The 10,728-nt window shown below is 36.3% G+C and overlaps 1 protein-coding gene across 1 annotated transcript; it reads left to right on the forward strand.

The window, feature by feature from the left end:
• The first annotated feature begins 399 nt into the window (after positions 1-399).
• On the forward strand, positions 400-10,322 carry KCNK18 (potassium two pore domain channel subfamily K member 18). Its single transcript, XM_039351323.1, has 3 exons — positions 400-619; positions 1,560-1,703; positions 9,514-10,322. The coding sequence occupies exons 1-3, from the start codon at positions 400-402 to the stop codon at positions 10,320-10,322; spliced, it is 1,173 nt and encodes a 390-aa protein (XP_039207257.1).
• The last annotated feature ends 406 nt before the right edge of the window (positions 10,323-10,728 follow it).

Consider the following 10,728-nt stretch of genomic DNA (forward strand, 5'->3'; position numbering starts at 1 on the left):
TGGTTGTTGCCAAAGGGCAGGGCATTGCAAAAGACATAGCTCTATAAACAAATAGGCTCTTCCTTCAACTATCAGATGATGATAACTCTTGATGCGTATGGTCGCTCATCGTATACATACGCATTACAGCACTTGAGAAAATCAATATTTCTTCTGCATGATGTATTAGCATCTGACAGACAGATGTTTTAAATCACAGTTGGTTGCAATCTCTATCCAGGTTCCTTGGATATTGTAAGAATAACTCCAGCTATAAGATGAGGAGCTCTTTAGCTATGAAACAGAAGTAGAGTACAGGCTTCTGTTGGTCAAGAAGACGCTCTACTTGAGTTCCAGAGATGTTTTCTCTTTGTTCATGAAGCCTTCTGTTTGGTCTTGTTGATGCAAAATTTTGCGAAGATGAAGTCAAAAACATCTCCTTCGCAGCTAAAGGAAAGGACGTGCTGTCAGGTATTCTGGGCTATCTTTCCCCACGCTTGCTTCATTTGTTCATTAGTGGTCTATGCCCTTCTGGGAGCTCTCATGTTTTCTCAAGTGGAAGGCTGCCGAGAGAGTCATGAAGGTGAAGCCTACAGGAGCTTCATGCTGAAACTTTGGAATCTTTCAAAAGATTTATCAGGTAAGAGCTTGCAATGTTAGCAGAGGAGGCAACCAAATTAATCACACCAAATATATGCTCTTGCTCTTCTTATTTTGAATATATATAAATGCATTTGGGAATCTGAGTTTGTGTAGCATTATATTCTCCTTGCTTAAATTGAAAGGATTTCTTAGTTCTGCAGGCAGATTTACTTACTCTCTGATTCTCTCCCCTGCTTCCCCAATATCATTCTTGTGCTTTACATGACTTGTGGAACATTGTTAGGAATAGAAACGGGAATGTGAAACAAAGCATGACTTAGAAATTTCCTCTAACATAGATCGTGCTTAGTATTTACAAAAAATAGATCCTAGATGTTTTAATCCTAAAGTATTCCTTAAACCTCCACTAGTCTCTGGGGACAATGGAACCATTTCAGCATGCACATTTGTGAGGAGATTGAATCTAGCATAAGTGTAATCATTGTTGAAAGAGGGACTCTAAGAAAAATGAACGTGCCAAGAATGTTTTTAAGATTGATCTACTTTTTAAACATTCAGTAACAATATTTTTGTAGGCTTTTTTTTAGTAGTGTTAAATGAATCTGTTGTTTTTTTCCTCTTAACATTCCTTCAACATTTTCTCCATGTCACCAGCTATTACTCTAAGAAGTTAATCTTTAAAGCAGATTAAAGTTTTCTTTTTAATACCAGAGGCTAATTCTGGAACATATATGACCAAATGAACTGTGCACTTCTCTTAACATTGAGTATAGAGTAGCTACATTCAAGAACTAGAGAGGAAAGCAGCAGAATCAGAAGGAATTGTTTCCAGTCAATGGAAGATGTATGTCTGTTTAAATAAGCTGTTTCCCATGTTTCATTGCCACAACATGTCATAGGTCTATGGACGTAACACAGCAGTCTTTAATTTTTCATTATATTTGACTAATCACAGCATCTCGCTTACTTATTAACAGATAATGAGACAAACAATGAGGTATTTACAAACAGAACACGTGATTTGATCAACAAAATTGACTTTTCATGGTTTACTGATCCTTCACAGAAATGGTCCTTTCTTGGCTCTCTCTTCTTCTGCTGCACTGTCTTCACCACAGTAGGTTAGTATGATTTGTATGAAGTATTTTGCAGTAAATGTACTTGGTCTAATCAAAGGTAAAGTAAAAAAAAAACCCTCAATGAAATTCAGAGCCCTTTGAAGTCAGCACATGGGACCGAATGCCCCAAATTATTTAAATAAGACCACTAATTTAGACCTCTACAACTGTCTTTCACTTCACAGATATGTAAAAGTACCTTCTGTTAAACATGGTGGCATTTACATTTGAGTTAAGTGTGTACTGTAATTGCTGCAATAATGAAGACTTTCTATAAAATGTCATCAATGGAATATCCCATTCCCAACTAAATATCCCATTCAAAGATGGGCTAATGTTATCAGGATTTTTACTGATGATGCCAGAATCCCAAATCATGTGCAACTATTTTGCCCCAGTAGTGTACAATATGAATAACAGGACAAGAATGTATAGTATGTGCTAGACCCATTGGCAGACCCATCGCCAGTGTGTTCAGCTTCTCTATGTGGAATGAATGAATGAATGAACCTTTATTATCAAAGTACAACATGTATACAATGAGATTGGCTAAGCCTCCCTCTGTGCCCCCCCACAACTCACAGTGACTACAAACCCACCAACTTATTACACCATGTGAGCTAATTGCACAGCGTGCCGGCCTCAGAGTCTATCATGCATAAAGTTATGTCCTGTTCAAGAGCCTGACAGCCCATGGATATGGAGTGGAGATGGTTGCAGTGAACATCCACTTGCTGTTTCCTTGAAGATGTAAAGAATTGCATTTATGATTGGGAGCCTCAATAAACAAGGTTCCCCATTTGAGTAAACAGAGGAGTGCTCCTTCTGAAGACCTAACTTTTCAATACAGTTCAATCAAGGAGATAAACTCTCTCACTCATATTGGTTGGCATAAATGGGCTTTCCTGTTTTGCATTGCATTTTTGTACCCTAACTTCAAATACTGTTATGTCTTGAGGATCCTGACAACAGTCATAATAGAATTGCACTGTTGGATTACAACTAACACAGAAGACCATTTCCTAGTACAACAGATAAAGAGATAACTGTAGATTTGTTCCACTACCATCAGCCCTCCGCCCTGCTTCCTTGTGATTCAGAATGCATTATTTTTCCCCCCCAATTTTGGTTAGGTCTGTCCACATTAGTAGTCCTTAATCTACAACCACTTGTTTAGTGACTGAAGTTACAACAGCACAGAAAAAGTGACTTAGGACTGTTTTTTACACTTATGACTGTTGCAGCATCATGTGGTCAAAATTCAGATACTTGGCAATTGGCATACATTTATGATGGTTGCAGTGTCCCAGTTTCATGTGATCAAAATTCGGACACTTAGCAACTGGGGTGTATTTATGACAGTTGCAGTGTCCCGGTGTCATATTTGTGACCGTTGCTGCATCCCAAGGTCACGTGAACACCTTTTGTGACCTTCTGACAAGCAAAGTCAATGAGGAAGGAGATTCACTTAATAACCGTGTTACTCATTTAACAATTGCAGTGATTCACTTAGCAACTGTTGCAACAAAGGTTGTAAAAATGGTACAAAACTCATTGAATTACTGTCTTGCTTAGCAATGGAAATTTTGGGTTCAATTATGTACTTATTGTATTAAAACAAGCCATGAGATAAAATTAGGACAGACTAATAACGGATATAATAATGAGTTTCCTTACCCCAAATTATAGTATATATGTTGTATCTTAATTCCAACATCCTTGTGAAGTTTGATCAATCTCCAGATGTTTATTACCCTGCCAAAAGACTTGTTCATAATATGCTTTTCCTAGTGAAAGCACATTGTCTTAACTTTTTATGATACCTCATGAAGGCTGGCAGCAACATCTCAGCGAATCTTTAACGCAGAACTGATTTAGTTGGGTGCTTGCCTCATCGACAGTGACTTCCATGCCTGCACAGAAGGCACTTTTACCAAGTGAAGACCTGCAGCTGCTCTGCTTTTACTGGTTAGAAATGAAATGAAATTTGCTTTGAAGGAGCCCTTCCCTCAAAGTGCTCCTTCAAAGACGGGAACAGTCTTAGTACTATCATATTTGCTGATAAGCAATTCTTAAGAGTCGCCATTGATATCTAACTGCCCCCAAAAAGAAAGTTCATCGCACAAATTGAGGAATAAAAATTGGAAATATATTTTTAAAATCCCTCATTAAAATTGGAATCAACTGCTATAATTAAATAAAAATATGGTATTCCTTCCCATAGTTGGCACCAGTATTGCTACTCAATTTGCCATCCAAGTGGTTAACAATTGTTAGGCAACACCAAGCTTTCTGTTCTGCCTTCTTTATTTTTAATTGCAATAATAATAAAAAAAACTCAATAATTTATGATGGTTTGTGGTGAGAGTTAATGCAGTCTAAGTCTATAATGTGAAACTTTTCAAGTAAGTCCTTTTAGATTTAATAGAATTGACTCCTTGTTGTACTATCCTTCAATTAGAATGCATATCCAGTTAGATGTTGCCAGATTACAACTACTGTATATATCATCACTTCACTCAGCCATGCTTATTGAAGTTACTAGGGATACTAAAAGCTGCAGCTCAACAACATGTAAAGGTGAAGATTTCCCCTGTCTAGTTGTATCTGACTTTAGGATATGATTGGACATCTCTTTTTCTTAGCCGAGGGAGCCAGTGTTGTCTGAAGACCCTTCCATGGTCATTTGGCCAGCAAGACTATACACCGAAAGCACACAAAATGCTATTACCTTCCCACTGAAATGGTACCTATTTATCTACTTGCATTTGCATGCTTTCAAACTGCTAAGTCACAGGAGCTGGGGCAGGTAATGGGAGCTCACCCCATTGCATAGCACTAGAGTCTTGAACCCCAGCTGTCAATTTTTCAGCTGACAAGCCCAGCGACTTAATCACTGAGCCACTGTGCTCCTCCAACAACAAGTAGAAATGAGCAATTCTAGCCTGCTTGAGATAGGCCTAAGCTCCCCATTTGAGACAGGCCTAAGCTCCCCATTTGTAGAAGCTCTGGAACATATTTTTTAAAGCCATTTTTCATTTCCATCTGGTAGTGCTGGGTTTAAAATAGATGCCCTAAGACTTAGAAATGCTTGGATCACCAACTACATCCCTGAAAACCCAAAGAAATCAAGTTGATTTTCCAATGTGGAAGGCAAACAGGGAAAATGGGTGTCTTGTTCTTAAAATCTCAAAAATAAAATACAAAGAACAGGATGAAGAGTTCAGGTTCATTCAGTCATAATATTCCTAGCATATGCTCTGTGGAAATTAAGGAGCTGGGCATACTTTTGTTATTATATTTCTACCAGTGTCAAAGATGAGGATTATAGAAATAAACTACTCATAAGCAAAAATGTTACTCACCAATGAAGGCAAAGATGTTACTCTTCACCAAACAATATTGCCAGCATTCATGGAAATATCTGTAGCAGTTCCATCAAGCAAATAAAGATGTTTAAATATTTAAGTAGCTATTTTCGGCAATCTACTTCTTGAATACAGGAAACTCTAGCGATTACAAGCTAAATTCACAAAGTTATCAGTGCAGCCATTACATCTGTCAGTTCAAATAGGAACGTATAACATTCTGCATCCATGGTAAAGGTTTGTACTCAGGTGTTAAGCCTACTGTTGTTTGTTTCCCAATTCTATGCCTGTTCTGATAATTCACATTTTAAATCATTCAGTCCAAATGCATCAGTCCTGCTCAACTCCAAATGTGCTTCTTTGGCTGGAACATGGGTAGCCTTTCAGAGCAGTTTGTAGGGGAATCATTTAAGGTGCATAGCTGACTCAGCTTACTTTGGCTGATATGCTTCCTTCCCCTGGAGGAAAAGAACAGCTAATGATATGTTTTCCTGTGGCTTTTTAGCTTAATTCCTAAAGTCACTTGGAATAGACAAGACATGCAAGTAAAGAAATAGAAAGTTCTTCTATACGTATAGAATTGCAGATCTGAAATCATATTTCCTAAGTATCTCTACAGAATTATTTTTGCCTCATGTAGGAATAAAACTGTCACGTTAGTAATATTTATCTTTAAAATATATGAAGAGATATAATAACAAATCAGTGTAGCAACACATTTCTGTTCTGATTCTATAATTGAATCAATAGGCCAATGTTAACTTCACTTCTCCCTCTATGCAGTGCTCATACCCTTGCTTCTTACTCATTGACCATGCTGATCCAAAACTAAAGTTATTTTGCTTTTTATTTATTGGCTTTTCCATTAAAATTTCCATAACTGAGCAGTAAAATTTTGCTCAATTGTTACTGTTAGGAGAAGGCTTTGTGTTTGATTATTAGGATGGTTAAGAGCACCATAGATGATTAGATAGATAGATAGATAGATAGATAGATAGATAGATAGATAGATAGATAGATAGATAGATAGATATAGTTAGACAGACAGACAGACAGATTGATCTTCTATTTTCTCCATATATTTTCTTTGTCACTCTCTCTCTATTCTATCATGTATATATTCTATTTTATTGTATTTTCATAAAGAACTGTTAGAATATTATCACTAACATTCTGTAAACAATTTCTTCTGCATATATATATATATATAGAGAGAGAGAGAGAGATCATTTTTTTAGGTTTTAGCTGTAAATTAATAACACTAAGTTGATTTAAGAATCAAATTTACAAACTGTACATATATGCTTATGCATATATAGTAATAGGGATTTCTCCATCAGTTTGTGGCTGACAGTGTCATATTGGTATTCTGTATTTTTTAAAAGGGATTTGTATGCAATATGAACAGCCTTTTGACATTTTTTCCCATTTGCTTTTCATTGTGAATATGTTTACTGGATTTTAATACTTTTGCTGTTTACATACTTCAGTGATCTCTTGCCTGAGATTATGTCAATATTTTGTAATTATTGTTTACAGCAATACAAAAAAAACCCATTAAATGTTGATACATAATCACACAGAAATCCATGCAATAAAGCATTTGGAGTTAATGGTAAATTACATCTTTTCTTTGTATTGATTTTTCTTACAATTCTCTTCCAAAATATATGAACAACAGGATGCGGTTCTTGCACTGAAAATAATCTTTAGGCTGCAACATCCAACTGTTAAAATTGCCATTATTATATATTATATTCAACATTAGAAGCCAAATAACAACAGCATGAAATTTTAACAATTATTACTCAGGGTTGAGACTACTTGATCTGCTGCATTCCGTGCCAAAGAGGCATATATATTAATGGACATAGTTAGGACTGTTATTGTTAGTATTCTTTCATGTATTCTCTTATTTTCATTCCCTTCTCTACCATTACATATATAATAAATAAAAATTAAAAAACATACACACAATAAGTAATAACCAAACTACTTTTTCAATAAAGCCATCTTTTACTATAGAAAATGTTTTTATATTGATGTTGCTTTCCTAAGTTAGGAGGCTGCCTGGTGAATCTGTTTCATCACATCCACTAAACCTGTGTAGAATATTAAATATTAAGTGCATTTGAAACAAGGGAAGAAGCTATCTTTTATCCAGGCAAACTAGCTGGCTATCTAATTCAGTTGCATACTTGTCTGGCAACAGTTCTTTAGGATTTCATTTAATGGAAGTCTGTTTGGAAATCATCACATATTTCAAGACTTTTGTTCAGTACAATAAATCTGGTTAGTTAAGCATGACTTTCACCATTATAGCACTATTTTAGGTTTCCCTATGCACTGCTGCTTATCTATCTGTTGACCTAAATCAAGGGTCTTCAAACTTGGCTCTTTTATGACTTGTGGACTTCAATTTCCACACCTATAAGCTGTGCCTGGCTGAGGAATTCTGGGAGTTGAAGTCCACAAGTCATAAAAGAGCCAAGTTTGAAGACCCTTGACCTAAATGATTGAAAGTAATGGAGAAAAGACTTACACTGACATAGGATGCAATGGGAATTAGTCTATGTGACTGCTGGGTGTTCAGATCAGAATTCTGCCTCTGAATCTCAGAGATGCTTGAAAAAACTTTGACCTTGCACTCCAGTCTAGACGCCCAAATCTGACCACAGTGAAGTTACTGGGACAGGCCTGTTCTCAGAATGGCCAAAACTGCAGAAGGAAGCTCATTAGTCTCTCAGCCGATGGCCTTCATAGGCAGTCACACTGCCATGAAAGCTACTTGCCAATGATCCATGAACCTGAAGCTGTTTAATCAGCTCTGGATTAGTCAAGCAGTCACAGAAAGCGAATGGTCATAGTAGGATGCACTCTGCGTGTTCTGAGTTAACTAGGAGAAGCCAAAACTTTTGAAAGTGGAAAGAGGAACAGTATTCTTTCTCACAATGGCCGATACCCTTAGACACAAATTGTTAGTATTTGAGCTTTGTTCCAATTTTTAGGAGGACACCAGCTGGGTTAAGTCCTTCTGATGACTATGATTAAAAGACAGAAAGAAGACAGAAAGACACTTAAAGCAATTAGCTGTTCTCTCTAGCCTGAAAATCAGCCTTGTTCAACAGTGCTTATAGGTGTGGAAATTAAGAGGGAAAAGAATCTGGAGTTTAACAGGACATATATATCACTTTGGCTAGAAAATTGGGAAAGTGAAAAGTATGTGTGTACCATTATAAAGATTCCCATATTGAGTGCTAAATTTCACCACAGTGCTTGGATTTTGCATTCTATGTAACACAGCCCTACACAGGATTCTCCATGAGTTTTGGGTGCCAGATGTGATGAAGAAGACTATTTCAACAAAGTTGGGGAAACTGTTCTATCCAGCTTCCTAGCAATTTGGGATAAAAAAAACACATTCTATGCAAGGTTGAACTATAAAGTTAAGCCCCAGACTAATCAAAATCTGTTTCTTAATATTTTTTTCAAAGAGCATATTAATGTACTTAGAAATGTTCAAAGATCATACGGCAAACATGTAACTAAACAGATGAAGACAGAGATAGAGAAATGCCATGTTGAAATATGAAATGTCATGGTGAATAAATGGGTTCTTGTAGCATGCCTCTAAGTATTAATCACATTGGCCCATACTTTCTCTTTAGGGAAGAATTTTCTGCAGATAAGTACTGCTTCTTGACTGATGTTAAATAAATCCCCAGGAAGTGATATAATAGGAGGGCCTCTACTGATGATCCAGTGACTGGGCAGATTAATATGAAAGGAGATAAACTCCGTGTAAACTGTGGAAATATTCCAATATTCTAAAATATAAACAACATAAACAAGGCCATATTCTATTGTAACAGAACTAAATAACTGGCATCTTCAAAATCAGCCAGGGTTAACAAAAGCAAGCTTAAGTAGCTAAGTAGCTAAAACCTATGTTCCATATTTATATTTAACAATATTTTTCAAAATCATCCAATGCAAATATTTAGAGTTACAGGAACAAGCTGGAGGGCTTTGCAGATCTTAACAGTACATGGCATCTCAATGTTTTGCAGTGATCTACACAGCTCTTTTGGGGGGAAAAAAGTATCAAAATGATCTAACACCTCTAATGGAAAGACTAGGAAGCAAGAGAGTTTTATTATTTGCCTTCATGTTTTAAATGCAGACAACAGATTCCTTTTTTAAAAAAGGATATTATATGCATATTTTATTTATTTAAAACAAAGATGTATTTTCAGAAATGATATCAATAAGTAGACAAAGAAAATTAGCAAAATTATACAATTAATACTCCAATATAACATTAATAAAAGATAAACTCCTCAAAGCAACTTATATATGCATATTCATTAGCTTTGTTCAAATCAAAATGCCATAGAAAAACAACTAACATTTTAACAGTTTTCTCTGGATTTATTTGGTTTCAGGTTATGGTCATATTTATCCTGTGACGAGACTTGGGAAATACTTGTGCATGGTGTATGCATTGTTTGGTATACCTCTCATGTTCCTGGTCCTCACCGACATGGGTGACATCCTAGCAGCTATTTTATCCACCTCTTACAATCGCGCCCGGAAACTACAATCAAAAGTATTAGCCAAGCTTTCTTTTAGGTCTTGCTGTAAAAACACTGATTCAAAAGCAGGCTCAGCTTCCCTTGGGCCAGCCAAAATAGTTCTTGTTGAGCCTTTAAATATTAAGGATGCTTTGAAAAGCAATTCTTCCTTTAAAAAAAAGCCTGGGCAAAATCTAAATGTTGAAATTTTTGAAAGGCTTATTATCAGGGAAAGTGCTCTTCTTGCACCTCCAAAACTGACCCGATTTGAACGATGGAATTCCTGTCCTGAATTGGACAAAGGGGCAATGGTGAATCATGTGATCAGCAGCATCAATAATATAGGGAAAGAAGTAGAAAAGCTGGATGTGCCCTTTTCACTGATGACTGTTATTGTTTTTGCATACATCTCCTGTGCTGCAGCTATTCTTCCACATTGGGAAAGAGCTTTAAATTTTGAGGAAGCTTTCTATTTTTGCTTTATCACCTTAACGACCATTGGCTTTGGTGATATCAAACTGCAACACCCCAACTTTTTCTTATTTCTCTCAGTTTATATTATAGTTGGCATGGAAATTGTCATAATTGCTTTCAAACTGGGACAAGACAGGATCCTTGGTCTGTACAAGAAGCTGCTTTTCTGCATTGGTCGAAAAAATATCCCTGATAAAGCAACATGAAGAACATCCATCTAGAGATGGAAGAAAGCATGCAATATCACTTCTTGAATGAGATCCATATACAGTGAATTCAAAGGGAATGGATGCTTCCCTTTTTTACATTGGAGAATCAACAAGGGATGGGACAGATATCCTCACCATCACTGGGAATCTGCTATAAACTAAGTGAACTACTACACAGAGCAGCTAAATGTACTTGGTTTGAAAATAATTTTCCCCTTTTAGGAAATAAAAGTGATAGAATAACAATGTGAACCTGGATATATCTACTGAACTCATTGGTTCAACCAGGTTTGCTGGAAAGTAAGTCCTATTGAGTTGAACAGATTTGTTCTGAATAAGCATGCATGTGATTGCCACTAAAATTGGGAAACTAATGCTGAGAAAACCTGAATAGAACACCCGT

Source organism: Crotalus tigris, unplaced genomic scaffold (assembly GCF_016545835.1).
Source record: "Crotalus tigris isolate CLP2741 ecotype Arizona unplaced genomic scaffold, ASM1654583v1 scf7180000017536.10889498, whole genome shotgun sequence".
NCBI lineage: Eukaryota > Metazoa > Chordata > Lepidosauria > Squamata > Viperidae > Crotalus > Crotalus tigris.

What these genes read in the sequence shown, in the direction of transcription:
- KCNK18 (XM_039351323.1), top strand. Translation starts at nt 400, where the DNA reads ATGAAGTCAAAAACATCTCCTTCGCAGCTAAAGGAAAGGACGTGCTGT. An exon ending in TCTTTCAAAAGATTTATCAG is followed by an intron (nt 620 to 1,559) that starts GTAAGAGCTTGC and finishes ACTTATTAACAG; the next exon opens with ATAATGAGACAAACAATGAG. An exon ending in CACTGTCTTCACCACAGTAG is followed by an intron (nt 1,704 to 9,513) that starts GTTAGTATGATT and finishes ATTTGGTTTCAG; the next exon opens with GTTATGGTCATATTTATCCT.